The sequence below is a fragment of the Periplaneta americana genome, chromosome 9 (assembly GCF_040183065.1).
Source record: "Periplaneta americana isolate PAMFEO1 chromosome 9, P.americana_PAMFEO1_priV1, whole genome shotgun sequence".
Taxonomy (NCBI): domain Eukaryota; kingdom Metazoa; phylum Arthropoda; class Insecta; order Blattodea; family Blattidae; genus Periplaneta; species Periplaneta americana.
Window position 1 is genome coordinate 124855394 of NC_091125.1, and position 27531 is coordinate 124882924.

Genomic DNA, 27531 nt, shown 5'->3' on the forward strand with positions numbered 1-27531 from the left:
CATATGTAGTAATGGGAGAAAAATGGTAAGGCTTCACCCTTAGGGTATGAAGTAAGCTGATCCGGACTATAAATGTCAGATATAATTCGGACGGGTTCAGGCAAGAGCATTCCGATCGGGTACGGACCTGGTTCTACCGTCGCCTTACCCGACTAAATCCGGCTGTTGGTGACCTCTAACAAGGGAAGGGTTTCGACTCGAATAGGAATTTCGTATCCAAAATTTGTATATAGGTCCATCTTTACATCTTTGTAAAGCTCCCAAAAGCATTCGTTTGTGTAATGTGTGGTTTGTCTGTTAGAGCACTGTACAAGTTGAGGGGTGGGGAGAGCACTGCACAAGTTAAGGGGATGGGACCCGTAAGCCTAGCCTAACCTAGAAGTGCGAGTGGTAAAATTTCTAAAGCCCATTTAAGAACATTTTTCTCCGACGTTCTGTCTGAAAATACTGCAGCTAATCAAAAATGTACACTGTTGTGTGAGTCATTGAATGCGCACAAGGACATAACCTTAATAAATGAATCATTCCAAGGCTAAGCCATGGAATGTATGATCATTCCACCTAAAAAACTAAATATTTCCAGCCTCTGGATATCTATTTCCTTAGACAATACAAAATATATGCTCGGAGGATAACAGATTACATAAGGACTTTTGCTGAGAATCCAGAACTTAACTTGGAAAATCGAGTGTTTATAATGAAAATGCACTCTGTTATTCATAACCAGTTGTCTGCTCCAGTATACCGCCCTATGCTTCAGTATCCCTGGTAATCAGCTGGTTACGTGAATCTTGAACAAGTCTCGGACTTCAAAAATGTAATTCAGGTGGCATTTTATTTAGTAACAATGGAATGTGATTCAGAAGATTGTTCAGGTGTTGCTTCTGCGTGTTGTGCTTATTGCTCTGCTCCATGCTGTTTCATGCATTTTATAGAGAATCCTCATGTACATTTTTAAAGAAGTGTATTGACCAATACCAACCAAACGGAGAGTTACACAAATAAATGCTTTTACGGTCTTCATCACCAATGTGAGGTAAGTGTCTGTACAAATTTTAACCAAAAATTCCTGTTCGAGCCGAAACCCTTCCCTTGTAAGAGGAAGGTGGAGAACGATAGTGGAATTATACAGAGGAAACTGAAGTACATTTTTAAAGAAGTGTATTGACCAATACCAACCAAACGGAGAGTTACACAAATAAATGCTTTTACGGTCTTCATCACCAATGTGAGGTAAGTGTCTGTACAAATTTTAACCAAAAATTCCTGTTCGAGCCGAAACCCTTCCCTTGTAAGAGGAAGGTGGAGAACGATAGTGGAATTATACAGAGGAAACTGAAGTACATTTTTAAAGAAGTGTATTGACCAATACCAACCAAACGGAGAGTTACACAAATGAATGCTTTTACGGACTTCATCACCATTGTGAGGTAAGTCTCTGTACAAATTTTTAACCAAAAATTACTGTTCGAGCCGAAACCCTTCCCTTGTAAGAGGAAGGTGGAGAACGATAGTGGAATTATAGAGAGGAAACTGGAGTATCCTGAGAAAAAAACTGCTTTGTCCAGCATAAATATCATCACGACCTTGCCGGGGATCGAGAGCTAGAGCCACAGATGCGGCAGTAAGAACTGTTACATAAATAATTACTCCATAACTCAGGTAATAAATACGAGCAAGTCTTCACGCACTATTACCAAACTCTAACACTTCTTATAATATTCCAAATGCGTGCTGGGATCCGGTATCAGCGATGAAGTACACATTCTGCGTGCTGCTTCATTCCATTGCAGGAATGTAACAAAAAGATTTATAGCAGAGTAGCCCCGCACATTTGTGTCTAATTAACATGTAAGTGTGGAGTATCCCCGCTCTTATCTTTGATGTCGTAATAATAGGAATGCCTTGTGAGTGATCGCTATAAGATATGAACCCTCTCCTCCGGGTCTATTATACTGGCTCCAGTCACGTAACCGACTACCCTATACCTCCTCAGCATTGCCTGGTCGTAAGTCCATCTTCACGATCATTGGATTTAGACTCGCGAGATCGTGTTATAGCAGAAGCTTTGTTATCCGATACGCACAGATTTGTAGCGTTCCCGTTATCGCATCCTGCTCTTCTCGAGTCAGGTCTGTATAGTCAGGTCTGGAAATCTAAATTTCCCTTTTCGACACTCAGATTTCCCTGTTGTTACTACAGTCAAATCTCTCTACAGCGATATCTAGGGGAACAAAGAAAATGATTGTTATAAAGAGATGTATTGTTATGAGAAGGGTTTTAAAATAAGAGTTAAATTGGTAAGGGGCTTTCTATTCAGCTTACTTATTGTATATATCTGTAGTGCTAGGGAAAAGTGGCACAAGTTAAAAATATTAATTTTACAGGAGAAGGAAAAAACTTTCTTCACACTGGTTTATGTCGATTTGATTTTCTTCTGTATGAATTATTCTAATGGGAGAAATACGTATGTTTCTTTTCCCAAGCGAGCAGATTTTCCGTAAGTTGTCAATAAATTTATAAAAAATTGTTGTGAAAACTCACTTGTGCCACTTTTCCCAAGCAGTGCAGATATTATGGTACAAAGAGTTAAAATTATGAATAAAATCCTCTTAATGTGCTACCCATTGTAGGCTAATATTAACTGTAACAAAATTAACATAATTCAATTTAAATCCTCTCCAAATTCAACCTCGCAAATTTCAAGCGCAATAATTAACAATAGGTCCCTATTAGAAACAACAACAACCAAATTTCTTGGCTTAAAAATCGATAATGTGTTAAATTGGAAAAATAATATTAAAGAAATTACCCCCAAACTAAATTCAGTATATGATGAAGGATGAGTGGAACAGAGGAAAACTCTCTCCGGCACCGGGATTTGAACCCGGGTTTTCAGCTCTACGCTCTATCCACTAAGCCACACCGGATTCCCATCCCGATGTCGGATTGAATCCTCTCAGTTTAAGTTCCAGCTCTTGGGTTCCCTGAGGATTCAATCCGATATCGGGATGGGAATCTGGTGTGGCTTAGTGGATAGAGCGTCAGCACGTAGAGCTGAAAACCCGGGTTCAAATCCCGGTGCCCGAGAGAATTTTTCTCTGTGCCACTCATCCTTCATCATATGATGACGCAGAATTTCTGCATGGAAATATCATACTGTATGTACTTCGGTACGTCATAATAACATAAATTCAGCATGTTTTGCTATTAGATCTATGCAAAAGATAGTAAATAGCAATACCTTAAAAACAATATATTTTGCATACTTCCACTCGGTAATGAGGTTTGGAATAATATTCTGGGGGAAGTTACTCAGATAGTAACAGTATATTCCTACTTAAAAAAAGAGTAATTAGAATAATAGTAGGTGTCAAATCTAGGAAATCGTGTAGGACTATTTAAAAAAAACCACAAATAATCCCCGTGGCTTGTCAGTATATTTTTCATTAATAATCTTCCTCGTATGTAGGTAATCGTGAAAATTATGTAACAAATTCAACAGTTCGTAGTATAAATACGCGTCAAAAATGACTTTCATACTCCACCGACAAGTCTATCGTGCTATCAAAAAGGAGTGTGTTTTATGGCAGTAAAAATTTTTAATAGTCGCCCTATCGATATAAAAAATGAAACTCAAAACATGAGCATTTTGTTATCGTTTTCAATTTTATTTCTATTACAATGTAATTTAGAATTAATAAGTACAAATATAAATTAAAATTAATAAAATCCAAAGTGAAAAAACTTTTGATCTTCAGTATATAGGATGATCCACGAGGATTTACTTTCACTTACGGAGCTTATTTCCGAAGACATTCTGAGCAAAAAATGTCGTATAAACATTTGTCCTAATCTCAATATTTTCAAAGATACTTTAATTTTAGGTTATCTGCATAGATGTATAATACACCTCCTTCTATTCGTTCATAATGTGACGTAGTTCAGATATTCAGATAATTTTCTCTTTTTCTACTTCGTAATAGATCCATAAAATATCGTAGTGAGGTTCGCGACACATAGCTTGAAAACTAATGTCTCCCACGGTAGTCTAAATATGAATATGTCGAATAGCTAATGTAAGGATTTGTGCTTATACTCCAAATTGGGAAATATATAGCAGGGATTTGGATGCGGTGTATGTCTGAAAGATTTCGTGGCAGAAGAGAATTTATGGTGAAAGGAATATAATCTTACTAGTGGCCTATTAACCTAGACTTGGCTGGCCCAATGATCAGCATTTTGCTGCAGCCGTGGAGTGTCGCATGTTTTGTAAGTTAAAACAAAGAACAGATCCTACACTAAACGTCGTGATTTTATGGCCCCTCCTGAGATTTATTTATTTGTTTTACGACTTCGTGTGCATGGGCGAAACCATAAACAATTTGTAAGATATTCGGATTACGACAACTTTTAAGGTAATTTATATTCTTACATAAAACGGTTCTAGTACACGATACTCATAGGCTACATTGGGAATCAGTCCTACTAACCTGAACATATAAAGGGATCATTTTATATAGCTCATTCGAAACAAAATGAAAATCAAATCCTTTCCCATAACAATAAAAATATCGGAAATGTCTAAATATTTATGTTACAGGACGAAGGAGGCTGTCTTGTTCTAAATTTGATTCAAAGCCGTGTACCTCGTTATGGAAGTACTAGAATTATCTAATATAATTTAAACTATGGTTTATTTAAAGACGCTCGCAACTACCGAGGTTATATCAGCGTCGCCGGTGTGCCAGAATTTTGTCCCGCAGGAGTTTTTTTTACATGCTAGTAAATCTACTGACATGAGCCTGTCGCATTTACGCACACTTATATGCCATCGATCTGGGCCGGGATCGAACCCACAATCTCGATCACAGAAGGCCAGCGCTATACCGACTACGGTACCCAGGCCGACTTATTTTATACACACGCACACAAAGATATGGTCTATTGTATTGTTTAATATTATAAATCCTTTATGTCAGAACAAATATTTGAATAATATAAACGAAGTTAAAATTAACTGTTTTCTTCTAAGTTTTGGAACGTTTATTTTATGCAATCCTAGCACTATAAACAGGTTGTTACTACATTCAATATCATGCGTAATCGGCTTATTATAGCACGCGTGCCAATAAAAGTATTCGCTATGACGTAATACCGGAACGCTTGCTATCTTACTTACCGCTTCTATTCGCGACATAACAAGAAATGAAATGAAGGACAGAATCTTTAACACTTTTATATCAGTTTTGTAGTATCACATAAAACATTTCTGTTGTTCAGAGAAACTATATTAACAAAATAAAGGAACATTTGTAACATAACCTGCAGGTCATCCATTTCTCTTTATTCAGTGTCTTTGCTAGGTGCAACTAACTGATACGAACATATGAAGATTCTTTCAGCTATGGATGTCGAATTTCTTATATAATTTAATTTCCACAATTTATAATGCTAAGATGCCAGAAAGTGTTGTATTCAACTCGTGGATAATCTTATTATAACACTCCTTTAAATTGTTGTACTCACTATCGTTCGTGCGACAAACATTCAATCATGCCATAATCATCAAAATTATCCACTTGTTGCATAAATAACTTAATGGAAGAAATATCTGAAAAAAAAAATAAAATAGTTTTGTAACAATATACAAATCTTTGTTTTGTTTTCGAGTGTAAATATAGCGTCTCATTACAACAAATATTTGAATGGCTTATATATGTGGAATGATATATTCTCGACTGTAAATCTATTTCCTCAATCCAAGACATATTTCAATGCTTATAGTGTTTGTGCAACAAGATAAAATGTGTTTTCATATCCTGGACTATAAATCAATTGTCTTATTGTAAGACAAGTTATTTGAACAGCTTGCAATATCTCTGCAGCAAAATAACATTTATTGTTATATCCCCCACTGTAAATAGATTATCTTATTACAAGCCATATTTTATTCGTTTACAATATCGCGCAACAAGATATAGTTCACTGTTTTGTTTTCGATTTTATATCGTTTGACATATTTGAACTACTTACAATATTGTGCAACAATATAAAGTTCATTGTTTTATTCTCGATTATAAATAGATTGTCTCATTACAATAAATATTTGAATGGCTTACAATAATTATACATCAAGATGAAGTTCACCGTTTTGTTCTCACATGTAAACACTATAAATCTAACAAAAATATATTTATTATACTTTTTAGGCCATTATATAAAATTGTAATTAGAAGGCCAGAAGAGTATTTCATAATTAAAATTATCTGTGGAAACATTCCAGACATTTTGCACGATAAGGACTTCATAATGACATTACGTTGTGTATCACCAGTTTCATTCACCTATCCTCAAACACATGCTAATATAAGCCTGACAGAGGTGTGGATATGAGACGGAGAAACATGTGAAAAAGTTTTATAACATTCTTGCAACAATGTTGCATGTTGAAAATAGTGTGTGCGTGTGTGTGTGTGTTTTACAGAAGAGTGTGAAGAACCAGTCTATATAAAATGTTTGTACTGTTCAATGGCTCTTTGTTCCGACAAATTCATTTCGAATTTCACTATCATATTTAAGGTGAGTCACAAAGTTAATATATATTATATTTTAAATTGAAATTGAATTTGTTTTTCAGCAAGAGTACAGTCTTAATGTGAGTTAAGAGAAAAAAAAAAAACAGACTACAGTATTCACGCGGAAACTGTGATAAGGTATAGCGGAACTAGGAGGATCCGAGTGCGCGCAAGAAGTGGCATAAGTAGCATCTATTTTCAAATTATTATTTTTCGTAAACGAGGAAAAAACGAAACGAACGAATATTACCAAGTTTCTTAAGGGTATATGTGCGTGAACGACTACAAATATTATCAGAAAATGCAGGAACGAAATTTCTAAAATTTTATAAGAAAATGAACTCACAATGGACGAAAATTATAAGATACCACAACAAGACTTATTAGAACTTAAATATCTGATAAAAGTATAAAAAAATGTTACTAATAATATTTTTCAAACCAGTTTTATCAAAGTATGAAAAAAAAAAAACAAAAAAAGTCTCCAGCTACGTCATTAGGTAACAATAACATGGTTATAGACACAAGTATAGTAATTACAGCCAATAACTCCAACACATTCCTATCTTCAACAGAGGAAATTCTCCTCAAAATATTTGACTGGTTCTCAGTCAATAAATTGGTATTAAATTGTAACAAAACTAACATAATTCAATTTAAATCCTGTCCAAATTCAACCTCGCAAATTTCTAGCGCAATAATTAACAACAGATCCCTATTAGAAACAACGACAACCAAATTTCTTGGCTTAAAAATCGATAATGTGTTAAATTGGAAAAAATCATATTAAAGAAATTACCCCCAAACTAAATTCAGCTTGTTTTGCTATTAGATCTATGCAAAAGATAGTAAATATCAATACCTTAAAAACAATATACTTTGCATACTTCCACTCGGTAATGAGATTTGGAATAATATTCTGGGGAAATTCCACAGATAGTAACAGTATATTTCTATTACAGAAAAGAGTAATTAGAATAATAGTAGGTGCCAAATCTAGGGAATCTTGTAGGACTATTTTAAAAAAACTACAAATAATGCCCATGGCTTGTCAGTATATCTTTTCATTAATAGTTTTCCTCGTATGTAATCGTGAAAACTTTGTAACTAATTCAACAGTTCATAGCATAAATACACGTCAAAAAATGACTTTCATACTCCATCAGCAAGTCTATCGTGCTATCAAAAAGGAGTGCGTTATATGGCAGTAAAAATTTTTAATAGCCTCCCTATCGATATAAAAAATGAAACTCAAAACATAAGGTTATTTAGGGCCAAATTAAAGAAGTACCTAATTTCTCACGCCTTCTATTCTGTAGGTGAATTAACGATAGTCAATAACACTTCATGGAATTGATACTAAAACTATGTGTTGTACTAGTAGACTATATTGTAAATCTCGTCTATATATATATTTCATCTAGACTGTGACTATAAATTAAGACTTTATAATAGTATTAAGTTTTTTGACTTGTTCCATATTCTAGCTGTAAAGCAATGTATGAATACCATGGAATGTTAATAAATACAATACAATACAATAGTCTCTCTGACATCTTTAATATTTTTCCTGCATGTAATAAACTCTTATTTTTGAAAACTATACTACTCTCAGACATGTAGAGTTGTTTATTTTAATATAATTAATTTTTTATTTGTCCTATATAGAATATATTAAGATTTACATAATGTTTTGTGACCTAATTTTTCTATTTTCAAAGAAATAGGCATTATTGTAGTCTACCGTTTGCATAAATGCTTATTAAATCAGTGTACAAAATTTCAGAATTCTATCTGTAATGGTTGTGGAGTTATGAAATAATATGTGTGAAAATTTTAAAATTTTGGAAAATTTATTTTAAAGTAAGAAGTGAATTCTAAAAAATATTATTAGTAAACTTTTTTATACTTTTGTCAGATATTTAAGTTCTAATAAGTCTTGTTGTGGTACCTTGTAATTATTGTCCAATTGTGAGTTCATTTTCTTATAAAATTTTTAGAAACCTAGAGCCTGCATTTTCTGATATTTGTGGTCGTTCACGTACATATATCCTTAACGAACGAAAATTAGCTTAAATATGCTTTTTCATTCAATTCATGCACCATAACCAGAGACGGTTCCTTTGTGAGTAACTTAGGCGCAGAAGAGGTTTTAATTAAACGTGAATTAATTAAAGTAAAAGTACTGCGTTATATTGCTTCATAAAGTTCGCAAATCTACAGAGAATCCTATAGTCTGAAACTATAGGCTCATACCCTGTTACAGTTGCACATATTGTTTAGACCCCCGTGACATAGCTGTGGAAAGTACAATTCAAAACCATTCAATACGGTTAATCTCCCACTCCTACACTGTCAGGTGTTCTACTGCAATCTATCGTGAGATCACCTGCAGAGCATATGGAGTGTGTGCATGTGTTGTATTGACGGCATTGTTTAATTACAGCGAAGCTTTAAACCCCTGCGAATATGAGCAAAATCAAGGCAAAGTGTTTCTGGCAGGTGGGGGCTGCAAACTGCACGGAATTCTACCCCCATAAAGTTCAGATTCATTACCTGTTCTACACCAACAGCACAACATATCAACAAACCTGTAATTTACAGAACTTTCGCTCCGGGTGCAAATACAATTTTATTATTTTTATTTCCATTGTGTTAATAAACTCCGAATATTAATTTAATTATTTTTATATGAGCGTCAATTGTACTCGTTTGATATCGAGAGTTCACCTGAATTATTTTGTGTAAGTTAGTATCTACAGTGTAAAGTTGTTATTGCATTATTATCTATTCGAAACATAACACATTCAGATAAAATGACAATAAAATATACACAATGTCCATAATAATTCGTATTAGGTAACTAATAGCTTCATATATAATGCCGCTTTGGATTGTAGGATTATTCAGCGTTGAAAATCAACATTGGAGAGAAATTACCTACATTATATTTCCTGGCCTGCATTGGAGTTACTTGTCTCACATCACGCGCGTTTCCAGGTAATAGTTACGGGAATGTTCACCCGATATGACGGGTACAGTGCTTGTATTTAGACTCGATTCTCCTGGGCCTCACACGCAGTAAATTTTGAGTTCAATTTCGCAAAATTCCAGTAAGTCAAGTACCAAATCAAAAGGAAATTGTTATTCAATCATATGACTTATACAGTTATAAATTTACATTTTATTTATTAAAAATGTTAACGTTTCCACAATGCAATATGGCATCTTCAGACATTGATTAGAGATATCTTATGAAAACAAAACATTGCAATAAGATCGCAACGACTATACAAGTTAAATAACTACTTATTTAAAATGTACAGTAGTGGCAAAAAAATCGGACCGACGGAACAATCAAAGTCCCCGAAATGAGCCACTGCGCATGCCACGCCCGCATTCACAAGATAGCGAGTCGCTGTTCTGCAGTTGGTTCCCAAACAAAATATCAACAACGTGATTTGGTTCCCCTGTTCAAATATCAACAACGTGAGATGGTTTCCCATGTTCAAATATCAACAACGTGAGTTGGTTCCCCATGTTCAAATATCAACAACGTGAGTTGGTTCCCCATGTTCAAATATCAACAACGTGAGTTGGTTCCCCATGTTCAAATATCCAAGGCTGTGATTTTGTAGCAGGCTGTGTGGGACATGGATGTTAATCGATCATGTAGCAGAGTAGTTGTTATTGCCTATTATGGATTTTACTACTATGCTCAGTGAAAAGGGGAAAAAACTCTTAGTGATTAGTTTTCAGAAAACATTATCCAAAATGGAATTTCAAACGTATTCCCTAATGCCAAACTGAAAGGTTGTAGGTTCCATCTTGCACAATCTTGGTGGAGGAAAATTCAATCCTTAGGTTTGAGTGCGGAATTTAAAAATAAGGAATCTGAAATTGGTCAGCTTCTAAAAACTATATTCGGACTGCCTTTATTGGCTCCTCAAGAAGTTGAAGATTGTTTTGTTAATGACTTAATGGCTGTCAAACCTACAGACGATCGATTGGACCAGTTCTTTGATTACCTCCTCCGTACTTATAATACACTAACAAGTGAGCATCCGCCTCCAATATGGGCTGAGTTCACTTCTTGCTTAGAGCGAACAACCAACTGTTGTGACTCTTTTCACAGTAAACGTAATGCGCACTTTTGTGCTCCACACCCAAATATATTTGCACTTGCAGATGCTCTGAAGGAGGTTCAGTGCGATACTTACATTAAGCCTAGGAATCTGTCTTGATCTAGCGCTGGAACCAATTGCAGTACACAGGAGAAATCAACCTGGAACCAACTCGAGTATAGCTCTGGGACGAACTGGGAACTAATTCAGAGATGTGGGAACCAATTCCAGTACAGCCTAGCGAGTAATCTATTGAAATTGTTGTAGTTTCGACTGCTGACGTAACCCATTTCGAAAGCCATTAGAAAATATGCTGGTAAAATTCATGTTCTGGGAATAATAAGTTAATTAATTAGTAAAATATCGCTGCCCCAAGTACCTGAGCCATTCAATGAAGACGAAAAGAGTAACCAGCTGCGTGGCTGTTGTTCAACTGCACAGGTGGTTTCGAATCCAAGGAATATGCACCACCGCTCTGGAGTGAACAAGACTCTAAAATCAGCTACAAGGGTCGGTCCGTTTTTTTTTTTGCCACTACAGCTTTTCAAAATAAGATATAAATTTAATTGCTCATATTTTCCTTATTTTTTTCAAAATTATGAAAATTCTGGCACTTAAACTGAGCATAGTACTCAATTGTTATATGGTTTCTTGCACTGCATTATGATACCAAGTACAATCATTGCTGATTCCTATGTCACAGTGTTTAGCGTTGCATAACAATCTTTGCGAGTCATTTGTGTTCATATGTATGGAGCTGCATAACTCAGCTGAACACACAGACATTCACTTCGTCTACAGAGCTGCTGGGGTAAACAGTGGGGAATATCGAAGGATTTATCGTGAACTTCATCCTGATTGGGAGTTTCCGGATCATAAAACATGACACGAGGCACATAAGTACTATCCATTTCTACGGAACATACTTCCAGAACTACTGGAAGATGTGCTCTTTGCCAAAAAGTATATGTGATTTCTTCACGATAGAGCTACTCTTTATTTTGCTAGGCAGATAGTAAATCATCTGGACATTTCCCGAGATTATCATTTGATTGGAAGAGGTGGACCTGTACCATGACCTTCTAGGTCGCCAGATCTCAGATTGGTAGACTTCTTTTATGGGGTTACATGAAAACTCCTATTTGTGAAACCATTTATTTCGACTGAAAGGATTCTATCGACACATTACTGCAGCAACCGCGGACATATAAGCAATGTTGGCGACTTCGAGAACAAGCAACGAAATCTCTTCCAAAACCTTCGTCTTTTCCTCGAGATTGGCGATTATAATTTTGATAATTCAATGTAAATGTGAAAATTAAAAAAAGTTATTTAAATTTATATTTTCCCCGCCATTCATAAAATATTTTGATATGATACCTCTTGCACAAAAGGAGAGATCTATAACTAAAACTCGATTAATATATTTCAGTATTATTTGTATTTATCCTGGTAATAATGAACAGTTTGACTCGTAGACATTTTGTTTATTCAGCATTAACTTCCCATGATTTTACGAGAAGATTCGAAGAGAACGGCAGTTACGTAGACTTTCAGCTCCCCACTACTACCACTAATGCACAACACAATGTCAATATGGCGGTTGCTGTCGAATGCGATACAACGAACTTTTCTGTTGATTTTCGAGTTTGGCATTTTTTCCGGTTATTATATGCTTATTTAAGTTGTGTTAACTCTCGCTAGTGGTTTTATATTTTATTTTATCCGTCTTAGTATTTATTTTATTATTGTAAATATTTTTGTTTTATCACTTATTATTATTATTATTATTATTATTATTATTATTATTATTATTAAGTTATTATTATTATTATTGTTATTATTAATGAATTATTTTGTATTACAATCTTTGTACCATTTCTGTCACGATTATTCTATTATTATTATCATTATTATTATTACTATTATTTATATCATCAGCATTATTATTTAAACCCTGTAAAATTTATGTAGACTACTGAACTGTACCCGAGCACGAGCATTATGCTCATTTCGGGTATCTATTCATATGTATTCAATTCAAATGTAAATTGTAAATAAATTTGAATTTGAAATAATAAATATTCTTTCTGACACGTGTTTTTTTGCTTATTCTGTAACTTTGTTAGAGCGTGCTTCGGACTTGTACAGTATTTGAAAAATTTGTTTAGTTTCAAGTTCTGTACATCTGTACAAAGTTTGAGATAGTTCATAGACACCCTGTATAATTAAATCCCAAATTATCTAAGTGAGAACTGGATATCTGTGGCATGGTCATTCACACGTGTAAGTTAATGCATGTGCTACCTGTTGCTTGGTGATGTAGATAGGTTTGTTGAGGATGACCCACGTGACAGTTTCATGACAGGCCGGCATTGTTGTCGACCCGTCATACGTCATGTAGTACTCAGTGTCGGGCAGCAGGCCCCGTATGGACAGTCTTTTCACCTCCACTTCTTGTCCTGCAATAACAGTCATAATAATTGTAGAGCGTGCAATCAATTTCAAGTCCTGGTTTATAGCTACATAGCATGTTAACACTGCACTCTGGGCTTTGCTCGCTCGGTATGCAAACGTAGGAGTTTAAGGAGGATAGTTAATAAACGGAAATGGAATGTAAACATAAATAAACAGGAAACAATAGGAAATAAACACGCGAACGAAACAAAAATACAGATGTCGTGAAAATAAATCAAGCATTAAAAACAAAATTGAAATACAACAGATATAAACGAACAAATGAAAGAAAAATATAAACATGAATATAAATAGAACAAGTGAGAACAAATAAATAGCGTGTACATATAAATAGGTAAAGAAAAAATGAACAATTGAACAGCAATTAAGAAAACAGTAACGAAGCAAATATAATGGAAAAAGTAACTAAAGAAATTATAATGGAAGGTATAGATGTACAAACAAATGTGAAAGTATAAAAATAAATATGAAAAAAAAAATAATAATACACCAACTACGACACAAGCGCAGAATCAATGTAAAAATACTAAACTAATAAAATAAAATACATAGAGACATTATCTATAAATCAATCGATGATTAAAAATGATTCATTCACTTAATTAATTTATCAAGCATTAGCTCAAACATAATGCAAACAATCATTCGATCAATCATTGGATAATTGTATCATCAAATGAAACCTGAAAGAATAAAAAGAAATATTTTACGAACCATTTGACCAATATCCTAATCTATCATTCCATCAGTTATTCAAGTAATCATTCAATCGATCAGTTCATTAATTATTTAGGCAACCATTCCATCAGTTATTCAAGCAATCACTTGATTGATAATTCAAACAATGGTTTCGCCAGTAACTCAAACAATCATTTAATAAATCGTTCAAGTTATTACTGGAGAAATCATTTAAGTAATCATTCTGTAAGTCATTCAAACAATTATTCGACAAGTATAACGAAACCATCATTCGATGAATAATTTAAGGAAACACTCGATCAATAATTCAAGCAATTACTCAATCGCTGACTGATTCAAGCAACCATTAGACTAATCATTCAAGGAATCATTCGCGTTGTCATTCCACCAATCATTAAACAATGTATCTACAAATAATTCAAGTAATTTGTCGATCAATCACTCAACGAATCATTCAATCAATGAAGTAATTATTCAATCAATCATAGAATTAATAATTCAAACAATCACTCAAGCAATCATTTGATCAAAGCAATCACTCGATCAATCTTTCAAGCAATCATGCAATTAATTATTTAAGCAGCTATTCAAATATTCATTCCTGTAATCATTACACTGATCATTTTTCCAATTATTCAAGCAATTATTCTACTAACTATTCAGTGATTCAATTAATTAAGTTATTAACAGAGAAAAAAGTTACACAAAATTTAATAAAATTTATATATGTAGGAAACAAGTAAACAAGTAAATATTAAGAAACAAGCTGAGAAAGGTTGCAAAAGAGATGATTGAAAGTAATACGAAATGGGAAAGAAAATATAAAGGGAACTGAAATACACTTAAAATGAAGAGATAGAATCTGAGAGTTGACTAGAAACAACTTCTTAATGTTGTACAAAAATATATTTCAGTAGTGAATAAGTACTCTAATACAATCCAAAATTAATCTATATTCACATATTTCATTTACTTTATTAAATATAAATTATGTTTGATAGATGATATCCCATTTTCCTTCTCTACAAAGTAAAATGTATTAGAAGTAGTATATTTCAATTGTAATTAATTTAGCTTTCCATGCAAGAAATAATAGGTTAAAATAACTTGATGCAATTGGACCAAACGCTGTAATGGAAATAATGAATTTTCAAGTCTAATATGATATGCAAAGAAAGAGCAACATAGCATCATGTGAAATTGAAATGAAAAATGGAATTTTCACTATACATTACCCAAAAACTGAAACAATAATTCATATATATCTCACAAAATAAAATCTGAGTGAAGGTGGGTCCAACTTCAAATAAAATTAAAAACGATACTTAGTTATATAGTCTATATAGACTGAATCGCAATGAAATAAACGAAATATAGAGAAATAGAGTAAAATTTCGTTATATCGATCAAATGAAAAACATCTTAATTCAGATCAAATGAAATATTATAATCGGACGGAGTTATGGTCTTCACACTTACCCCCGTGTCTAATTTTATCAAGTTGGTCTGTAAGAATTCTCAGCTCTGGATTTGACAAATCACCAAGCTGGAATAAAGGAAATATACGTAATTAATTATTCAGACACATTTACTGTATAAACAAGATTTTGTTGACGCGAAAATTGTCACTTAGTTCAACTTAGCTATTTACATATTCTTGTGCCTTATTCCTGAGCCATTATTTTATCAACAGTAATCTCACTAAAGGTTTTGATTTATCTAGGAAAAATCAAAACTCGAGTGGGATTTAATTGACTATTACACGATTAGAAGAAAGTATGTAAAGATTAGAAGTAACGAAGTACTCCAATACAATAAAATATTAATTCACTTACGAAAATACAACTGTCTTGAAATCTATTATTGTACCATCTCAACATTACAAATATTACGCTAGATGCATGCTAGATGACAGTAGTGAGCAATGCCTTCTCGTGGAGAAGTTCTCGATCTATTATTCACGATGGCAATGTTACTAGTCAAGAAGACTTTGTTGATTCAGTTTCATTTTTATTAAAATGCAACATTCCACTTCAATTATCCGAATCCCAGTAATCAACGTCACTTGATAGATGATATTCAATAAATCTTAATATTAAACAATCTCTGATACGTAACTATCCATAATATCATATAGCAGAAGCTATAACATAACCTAAATAATATACACAAGTGTTAGAAAAGTTTAAATAACGACGGTGACATAAAAAATAAACATGAATAATTTTAAAAGGAACAATTATTGAATGTACAATTTTCAAATTTGAATGTGGTTGGTGGTTCAATTGATGTTATATTGGACGTGCGCGTAATAGAAGTGGAACTCGTTGATTTAGGCCTACATGGTGTATTCAACTTATTCAGGATTTCCGAATGGTGCTCTTCATTTATTTGTAAATCGGATTTCAGAAGATGCATGGGTATGATCAGTGATTTTTATTAATTCTTGTTCTTGAATGCCAATGCGAGTCATATTTGAAACTGCTGTGCATCGACTGGAGTGGTTTGTAATTATATATATATATATATATATATATATATATATATATATATATATTTGACGTCCAGACCAGCGCAGTTTCAAATGTTGGCAAACAAAGAAATGCTAGGGACGCGATAAAATTAAACAAATGCTAGGGACGCGATAAAATTGTGCGATAAGCAGCCATGATTGGTTGAAATACGTCCTTTCGTACCGTTTTATTGGTCAAAAGTAGTATGACGTAGTAAGAGTGTAGCAGTCTAGAAAATGTAATATACCGAGTTAAAATCCATGGTGTAATTAACTGTAAGAAGTGCGATCCCTATGAAGTGAATTTGTAGGACTGTTCTGAAGTACTATGCACCTATGTAATAAGTTATCTCAGATAACGATATGTATACTAGATAGAGACTAGATTTTGTGTTCACTACATACACTTCACACGAATTTCTCAGACGTTAAATTGATGTTCCTTAAGACGAAAATATGCCAAGAAACAATACGCATAAAGACTGTAAAAATAGATAAGTAATCACATAAGTAAATAAAGGATGGTTCACAATAAACCGGGAACGGAAACGACAACGAGAAAGAGAACGGAAATAATGTTAAAATAAATGTATTTAAATGTGAGCATTCACAATAGTTAATATTAAATACATTTATTTTAACAATATTTCCGTTCTCGTTCTCGTTTCCGTTCCCGGTTTATTGTGGACTAGCCTTAACAATTTCTACTCTTAGAACGATGCAGCTTCAGTTCTTCCGACATTATAATATAGTACGTTATGCAACGAGCCTATAATGGTAGTAATTAAGACGCGAGGATGTTTATGAAACGAGCGCAAGCTCGTTTCATAATTTTCATACGAGCGTCATAATTACCATTATAGGCAAGTTTCATACGACTTTTTATGCTCCACCATATTTCTAACTTGAAATTATTCATAAATATTCATGTTATTGTTATGTGAGTGCAATAGCCTACCTCATAAATTGTGAGATGTGCGCAGACGCGAAAGTATTGATTTTTTTTCCGGGAAACGAATGTCGACGACCTTGATATAATCTAGAGAGTAAGATAAAAATTAATCTTGATATAACCTTGAAATTGAATTCGACATTGAAAAACGAGATGACAAAATGAATTTATTTGAATATTATTTACAATTAACGCTAATTATTATAGTAACAGAACATAACCTTCTGCGACAGTATTGGATTTCCAGCCTTCGTGACGTTTCCCTAGTTGTCTTTCGATTGCATATCCAAGAATAATCGAAAACCTGAACTTTAATGAATAAGTGTACTTTAATGACATGCATTAAAGGACTGCTACCTGGTGTAGCTATAATTACTACATTTCGGCATGGTCGAGCATAAAAATACTATTAAACCAAAACGATGAACTGTGTAAAGATGTATAACAATTAAAATCCATTGCTTTGGGCGGATTTGAACACGCGAACCCCGAGATACAAAAGCTATGCCGACGAGAACGGCCTCTCTGGGATGGAGAGGTGTCCTCAGACCATTCTGGCAGCCTAATGGTGCGCCAGTGGGTAAAATTTTATGCTACTACTATATTTAATATCGATATGTGTGTCTTTATGCGTAACGTTGCCTATTAAGAGAAAGCAACCCTATTAACCCCGTCATCACCATATATCGGAACGTAAGCCTTTAATCATATGGAACAATGATTAAAGGGGTTGAAATATATTCTGCTTTGTACGTTATGCTTGTTCCTTTGTATAAAGCCCCAACATTTAACGTTATCTGTTAAAATCCACACACAGAACGTTAATTTAACACCGTTACGCCACCTTTACCACACATTTTTTTTAGCTCTTTCTCTATTTTTCTCAATTCTTTGGTTCGCTTTTTCCTCTCTTGTAGCTCCTCTCTTTTTCACATACCGTATGAGTGGCCATTAGACCACATCTGTGACACCTGTCTCACTGCCTACCTGCACATTTACATTATTGCTCTGCGGTCTGCCTACATTGCAGGTGCGGTTCGAGAGTAAAAGGGATGATGACTGAGGAAACGCTATACTGTGAGTCAAGTGCTCTATCTCAGAACAAATTGGACGAGGGACTCTGATCCCACCATCCCTTCCTCTTCGCATACACAAGTCATTTGCAATAAACCTACTCCACTGTGAGAAATATATTTTAACAATTTAAATTGGTGCGCAATTTACGATGTAATAGAATTGTATATTACGTCGAAAGGTGGAAATGACGTACTGCACCCGCAATCTATTGCAATTTAGATCTAAATAGTCCCTGCTGAGTGGCTAGATCTCTGTTCTGTCACGTAGGAGATCCTGATGTAAGTTCCGATCAGACACGAGATTTATAATTGAACAATTCATAATGACACTTGTGGCAGGCAAGGTCGCAGTTGGGGGTCTTTTCGTAACCCCAAGTTAAACGTCTATATTCCATTATCAAGCGGAGATGTAAGTCCATACTGACCAAAAATCACATTTTCTAAAAACTAGTCTAAAAATATCACATAGTATTGGGAATCTCTCCCCTGGTAGAGTGGCAGAGAAGGTCTGACGGCCTTATCTCTAACAGGTTAAATAAGTAAATAAGGAAATAAGTAAATAAGTAAACAAACAAACAAACAAAGATAAATAAATATATATAAATAAACAAACAAACAAATAAAAATAAATAAATAAATAAAAATAAACAAACAAACAAATAAAAATAAATAAATAAAAATAAACAAACAAGCAAACAAACAAAAATAAATAAATAAATAAAAAACAAACAAACAAATAAAAATAAATAAATAAATAAACAAAAATAAATGAATAAATGAATAAATAAAAAATAAATAAAATAAATAGAATAAAATAAATAAATAATTAAATAAATAAATAAGTAAATAAGTAAATAAAATAAATAAATAAATAAATAAATAAAATAAATATATAAAATAAATGAATGAATGAATAAATAAATAAGTAAATAAATAAGTAAATAAATAAATAAGTAAATAAATAAGTAAATAAATAAACTAAATAAATAAGTAAATAAATAAGTAAATAAATAAATAAAATAAATAAATAAATAAATAAGTAAATAAATAACTAAATAAATAAATAAATAAAATAAAATACATAAATAAATAAATATTTTACGACCCAAAGTGGGTTTAAATTTTAAAGGGCCAAGGCTTGTTAAGTGCTATGCCCCTTTTCTGTGTACCAGTTAGGCCTACTTAGTTTCTTTGATTTTCTTATATGATTTTTCTTCAAGATTTAGAATACCTGATTTATCTTACGTATGCTACAACCAACACTTGTTGTTGTTGTTGTTCTTGTTCTAGTGGGTCACAAGAAGTAAAAAAATAGTCAAACTTTACGACTTGTTATCCGCAACACCCAATTTTCTACAATAAGGAAAATTTTCGTGGAACATTTACTACACACTTATATATAAGAGGAGATAAACTCGCGAATTCTAAACGAGGCAGTAGAGCAAGTGGACAGCTTCAAATACTAGGGATGTACTATAGGCAGTAACTTGAGCTGCTGCCAAAAAGTCAACAGGGGAATAGCAATGGCAAAGGAAGCTTTTAACAGAAAAAGGAGCGTCTTCTGCGGACCTCTGGAGAAAGAACTAAGGAAGAGACTAGTGAAGTGCTTTGGTGGAGTGTAGCATTGTATGGGGCAGAAACACTAACATTACGATCAAGTGAAGAGAAGCGAATAGAAGCATTTGAAATGTGGATATGGAGAAGGATAGAGAGTGTGAAATGGACAGACAGAGTAAGAAACGAAGCTGTGTTGGAAAGAGTGGATGAAGAAAGAATGATGCTGAAACTGATCAGAAGGAGGAAAAGGAATTGGTTGGGTCACTGGTTGAGAAGAAACTGCCTTCTGAAGGATGGACTGGAAGGAATTGTAAATAGGAGAAGAGTTCGGGGCAGAAGAAGATATCAGATGATAGGCGACATTAAGAATCACAGATCATATGCGGAGACGAAGAGAAAGGCAGAAAATAGGAAAGACTGGAGAATGTTGGGTTTGCAGTGAAAGATTTGCCCTTGGGCAGAACACTATGAATGAATGCATATAAGTAAATCCCAAAGAATGAAATTTGCTAAATGAAGTTTGACAACATTTCTTATTTTTCGCACACGATTACACTTTTAAATACATCAACCCTTATAATATTTAAACTGTATGTGACGAAGCTTAAGGTTTGAGGACATAAAATGGCAGAACTACAATATACTTGTATCTTTATTTTACACTAATTCTTGTTGTATGGTATTTTCACTTATTTATTTCAAATATAATTAATTTGTTCACTAAAACCAGTTCATCCGTTCATAATATTTCAAGCATAGCGTACATGCTATAGTCTTATTTCTATCAGTCTAATATGTGCTTTGTTCAATGAAATTATCTACTACACTGATATCTTAAAATTCTATGTAGGATTTTACTACATTTTTAATTTCAGAATTCACTGACACATCTCAGCCTTTCACGAATTTTGAGGCTACCTCAGGCTGCCTAATCACTAGGTACTAAGTCCCATATACAGTATGTTGAATAGTAATTAAAATAATTATAGGCAATTATTTACATCAACTTTATCATCACTACTGTTACTTCAAGGTGAAAAAATCGAAAAATCGAAAGAGAATTGGGAGGACAAATTTAAAGGTACGCAAAACGCATCCTTGCAAGGGGTTGGGGCTGTACAAAACTAAATATGTGAGCTCCAAGCCTGCTGGCCACTAGTCTCACTCCGGGTTACGCTGCTCCACTGAAGGAACTCTAGAAAATTTTGAAGGGGAAGCCGAAATTGGACGTAACCTCTTAGGTACCACATACGCGAGGGGGGACTGAGATTTGATCAAGTGATCACGGAACGGGAAGAGGAAGAGCTGGCTGGTGTTTGCCGTTAGGATGGCAAGACGTTGTCATCTGTTGTTCGATGACAAAGCATGTGAAGGCCGTCGGAAGAAGCGCAGTGAAATCTAAATCTGCAATTTGAGAGGTCCCTGTCCTTTTCAAATTGCAACTAATTGAGTGACCTCGTATATTTAATAGACAATTTATAGGCTCTGAACTAGGGCATACGTCGTTTATAATAAAGGGGAATATATATATGGGGAAGGGCATATAGGTCCGTGGCCCATTTCTTATAGGGCTCATCCCGACATTTGTCTTACGCCTGAGGAAAACCACGGAATACCTTGGGCAGGATGAGTTGTCTCATATAAGAGACTAGCCAATTTGGCTATTATGTATTCAAGGTGAATTTTTCTCATAAATTATAACTGATATTGATTATAGAAATTCCACAGCAAAATCATATGTTTAAGATGGAAATATGACATAATTAAAGTATGCAGTACGCAATACATTGTGATATGTCTCAGGAAGTTCGTACCAAAACATTGTTTTCAGATTGAATGCAACATGCATATAGATCTACGTATTGCACCAGCATACTATACTCTATTCACGTAACAACTCACAGTATATCCGAAACAATGGGTAGATAACTTGAGTCACCACATTGCAATAATAATCACAATAGAGATTCAGTTTAATTACGTATTAATGTTCGCAGTGGAGTTGTGCAATTTAATGAACGGTTTCCAACGTGACAGAAGCTAAATCCTCCAATCACAAGAAGTTGAATGCAATACTTCAAAGAATTTGCTAGTAGCCACAGTAACAAATAGAGAAACACTTTACTGGAAATTATGTAATGTGGAAATCTATATATATAATTTCAACTGGTAATGGAAATTACGGGAAAACGGCTGAACGGATTTTAATAAATGGCCCCTCATTTTGAAGCTTGGAACCCAAAGTTTTTAGGAAAAGTAGTAGTTTTCAGTGAAATGTCAATTTTCCTACATAATTTTCCTATTTTCCAAAATCCATCTGTTGTCAGTTTTGAGAATTAATTTTATCGAATCACGGCCGACTTGATTGAATTTCAGAACAAAACACATACTACAATAAACAATAGGCTATTACACGAAGGCCATGACCTGCAGGATTGCAGACATATTTAGAGCTCAATTCAATTTGTTATTAAAAACTGATTCTGCAGTGTATAATAATTTTCTGAGTACAGCTGTGTATTGGATATTCAAATCTACGAAACTTGAGGTGGTTTGATGACATTATCATTAGAAATTAAATATTATTATAGTTAATATCATGATGCATCTATTTTTCATTAATTGTACATAATATTGATGCTATATTGATGACATGAAAGTGAAACGTTTTGAGGTTATGTAAGTAAATGTAGAGAATATCTTAATTTAGATCTTCATTTCTATAATTTACTGAGTGGCTGCTATATATAACTACAAAACTTAAGTAAGATAATAATATTGTTATTAAAAATCAAATATTTTTATATTTTTTAGCCCAGTGGGGTTGGGTCTTTTTCATATACTTAATGGCGGTGTAGTGTAGATATTGATATGTGTCATTGTCTTCAGTATCGGCTCGAGAGAGCGCAAAAATTACAGTTCCTAAGGAAAGATCAAAAGGTATTACTCACAGATAAAATAAGAGGCCTAGAAAATTTTGTAGTCTCCAGATCATTTCAGCAAGATCTCTTAGTAGGATAAAATGATTTTAAGCTCTACATTTCAAGTTCTACATGCATCAGCTATACGAAAATGCTATTGTTCGAAAGCTTAGCAAACCTGACATTTTTTTAACTTTTGCCTGCAATCCACAATGACCTGAAATAGCTACTGCTATCGTCCTGACATTGATACTTGCGTTTTCGCGTTGAAACTCAAAAACTAAAGTTGGATAGGTTCAAGAAAAAGTATTTGGCCTAAAAAAATCCATTCAGAGGGAGTATGTTTCATTATTATGGAAGCAAATAACTATTAAAGAGACAAGTATTCTTCATTGAAAATAAATCTGAAAAATTTTTATTTGAACGTCTAACGAACTTAGTTTGCAGTAGCATTTGCTGCACAAGCCACTAGTTTAATCTATAAAACGAATAGTAGTTCAGAACACTGTGATTGAAAACACATGCGGAACACCTCTCTTTACACTGGAAATACAGTAATGAAGCGAAACCATCTTCCTCAAAACCTGAGTCAAGTATACATAATTATTTTCGATATACTGTATGTATAATGTTGGTATGTTGCAATATCCATAAAAATATGTTGAGTTGCTTATAACTGTAACAATCATTCTGCTGTAGCCAAGAAATTGAAACTGTGAGATATGTGGAAGATTAGTATTGTTCAAATATATTTACCAGTCCGCAGAAGTCCCAATAGTCATTAAATCATACGAAAAGTATCCTTGAAAAGAATTATGGGTTTTAATATGATGTGTCACGTACGAGATTCACAAAGCTATTGTTCACTTGGTATAGTCTAGTAAGAAAAACTGTATCATAGTTTACATTTGCTCCAGTGACGTCTTGTGACGTTGAAGGAATATTTACAAACAAATACTCTTCGAACATAGGAGTATTTCTTTTGGTAAACTGAAAATGTATGTTATTAACTATTGTAACATGTCTAGAGGCATATCACTATGTATACGAGTTCTTATGTTAATACGTAAATTATTTTGAACTGAAAATTACGAAGGTTCTAATTGACAATGTATTTTTATATTAATTACTTATTGTGTTTCTCCTTCTATGGCCATGGATCATTGGTACAAAGACAAATTCGGTTACCACTCGACTGTAGATGTTTGTTGCACTGGTGTGTTGACGCTCAGAGCTCCGTTACTATTCTTCATTCGGTAGAGATTTAGAGCAAGCTCACATAAGTTAATAGTTTCGGTACCAGTTTCCTAGCTCTGTTTATGATATCAAAATGTGTAACATAACATGTTCTACATACTGACTGGTAACTTAGAATTAAAACTTCAGCAACGGGATAATGAAATATATAACAACGAAAGCGGAGCTTTTGGACATTGTTGTCAGCGTTGTGCATTGTCATGCCATAAGACACAAAAAAAACAAGAAACAACAGAAGAAACAGCCAGTCAATTTGACTGATGGAAAACCTTTACTTCCTGTCATTCTTTCACTTCTAAAATCCATCCTTTCGCCTCTACAATCCAATCTTTCACTTCACCTCATTCTTTCACTCCATTTCATCTTTTCACTTCTTCATCTTATCCTTTCACTTCTACATTTTTTAACCCTTTCATTTCTAATCTCATCCCTTCACTTCTAATTAATCCTTTCACTTCAACTCAACCTTCCGCTTCTTCATATCATCCTTTTGCTTCTTCATCTCATTCTTTTGCCTCTTCATCTCACCCTTTTGCTTCATCTCATCCTTTCACCACTACATTTCAGCTTTTCACTTTTATATTTCGTCCTTTCACTACTACATTTCGTACTTTCACTTCTGCATTTCATTCTTTCACTTTGATGCTGCATTCTTTAAATTCTACATTTAATTCCTATACTTTACATGCTATCCTTTCACTTCTACATTTTATTCTTCCTTCCTAATTATCAGTATTTCCTCTCCATATTTCAGTTTTTCTACTCTACATTTTACCGCTACACCTGGATATTCCATCATTTCACATATGATTACACATTTCACGGTTATTTCACGACACTACCAAATACTAAGTAATTTAGGGTCATATTCATACACAGTCTTAGCGCGGGCATCCGGTGGATGATCACGAACTGAAGTTTTTCGTATTCATAAACCAGTGTTAGCGATATGATATGTTATGAATCCCATACAAGTAACCAGTCGATAGCCGGGGATAGTTTAGCACGCTCGTAGCGCGGGCTAGCGAAATGTCTATGAATAGCACCCTTAGCGTCGATGGAATTGGTAACATCGATGTGATATTTGGTAAAATAAGACCTAGGATTCACTATGATATCGTCTGACATTCGCATAACAGTTGTGCATAACCTCTGAAAAACCCCAACGAAGAAATCACACTAAGCGGATATCTAATCCACATCCGAGTGCGGCTCCGGACTAGCAGACAAACGCGCTGTTGCCTGAGCTAAACCTGTAACAAGTTATTCTTTCATTTATGGCTTATTGATATCTCTATCCTCAATCATTGAAATCACGGATTCATTCTAAATCCAACTATGATATTAGGGGTACAATATTATTATACTCATTTGTAAGTTCGTTACAAATGTTGTTAATTTTCATTCTTCCGGCAAACTTTCCGCTACAACTGGATTTAACCCATGTGATTGAGCAGCTGCGTGGAGCAGTGCCGTACACACCCTCTGTTGCCGACTATGGCAACTACACGGCGTGTTGTTCTTGAGCCCCGTTCCTGGGTGACAGAGCTTTGACATTATATTGTGACTGTGTAAATTGATGGATGGCACATGGGGGGAATATTAAGGCCACGGCTTGTATCTGATTTCAACTCAAACATCGGATCCGATACTAACCACTTAAAAAATATCAGCTCTTCGAGAGAAATTCAATTCCTTTAACACACGCAGCGAACAAACTTAAATCACTGCAGTTAAGGGAAAGATCATGAAATAAATCACACAGTTCATTACCTATTAGTTTCTCTCTCTATAGTCCGCAGATCACTATTGGTTTTCAGAATTTAGCTGGATGTGCAGAAATGTAATTGTTCAATCCAAAACTATTGTATTATGGTTGGTACTCCAGTAGTGTTTGTATTATTTAATAAAAAGGACGCTGTAAAAATGAATAATATAACGCATACACAAGGGAATTTTTGTGAATTTTTAAATTTCATTTGTAGTGTAACTGAAATGATTGAGTCGATGGATGGATGGATGGATGGATGGATGGATGGATAGATGATTAATTGATTTATTGACTGAATGTACTGAAAGAGGAATTCAACGCGATGATGACGTCCTTGCAAGGGCTCTTGGTATTCCTGCATGGCTCAATGTAGTCTGCCTTCGCAGTCCACCCACAATGAGTAAGAAACAACTCGGATATTCGTTGGACCGAACACTGTGACACCACAGTCTACTATATACAGTCACGAAGCTTGAGTTTTGAGGGTGCTAGAAACAATTGACTGTGACGGTACTATTTTGCATTGCCTGTAATGAGGCGATATTAGCAATCCTAGTGGTGAGCAACTATCTAATGTTTGCATATTTACTACGTATTGAGCTTCGCGACTGTATATACTAGACTGTGGTGACACTTCGCGAGAACTAAGAGCTTTACATACTGACTACAGCGTCAGGCGTTCAATAGCAATATAGGCTTTAATTTCTATTTGTCGTAACCGGTTGTGCACGACTCTAACTAGAACTACCTTATGTTGACATAACTGGCATCATCTTCAATTAGCACCAAGAACATCTGTATACCAGCTTTTCTTTCCAAGTAAGCGTTCAAACATAGCGCTAGTACTGTATATTGTAAGGTTCTGAATATAACATCAAATTCTTGAAACATGTGATGTACCGAAGTTGAAAAAAGTAATGTTAAAGCATTTATTAATAATAATTAATTATTGAACTTAATGGCTGACTAATCTTGTGTCCCTCTTCAGTCAAATAGCTATGATAGTAAATATATGCCTAATGAAATACGCCGATGAAATTATTTTCCTTTCTCCTGAAACGTGTATTACAGTTTTATTGGTTACATCCTTATCCGGGAAGGTCTTCAATTAAAGCGACTTTCATAACATGAAATGTTTGAAATTTGGAGGAAAGCGAAAGAAAAAGTGATGGTAGAATGAAATGTGTTGTCTTCAGAGAAATGGGAGAACTCCAGAAAAGTCTCTACCTACTCCACCAGATGGCCGCAAGTATCACTGCAATAAATGACGGCGATTGAAACAGAGTTAATGCGATGAGTTAAGCGAGGGGCAAATATAATTCAAAAACATGTACTGTACTGAGTGAACGGTTTATCTGTGGAACGTGAGTACAGCGGAACTTCAGCGGAAGATTAGCTTGGCCTTGGCCGAATTTTCGGGTGGAGGGGAGCCCTGTCTAACGGGATAAATGGAGGAATGAGTGGATATTAAACGCAAGTGTTGGTTGGTGATTGTGTACTGTCTGCTAGAAAAGAAAATGTGGAATGGAAGATACTGCAGGTATTCCGAGTTCCAGATCTTACTACGATTCATAATTTGGATAATAAATTTCATGAAACGGGATGT

The 27531-nt window shown here is 34.2% G+C and overlaps 1 protein-coding gene across 1 annotated transcript in view; it reads right to left on the reverse strand.

The window, feature by feature from the left end:
- The window catches only part of CARPB (Carbonic anhydrase-related protein B), a 757151-nt gene that overhangs the window by 146406 nt on the left and 583214 nt on the right, over positions 1 to 27531 (reverse strand). The window contains exons 6-7 of the mRNA XM_069834212.1: positions 15359 to 15425; positions 13010 to 13164 (exon numbers count right to left, since the gene is read on the reverse strand). Of these exons, the coding sequence (XP_069690313.1) occupies positions 13010 to 13164; positions 15359 to 15425 (222 nt within the window). The remainder of the gene's footprint in view (positions 1 to 13009; positions 13165 to 15358; positions 15426 to 27531) is intronic.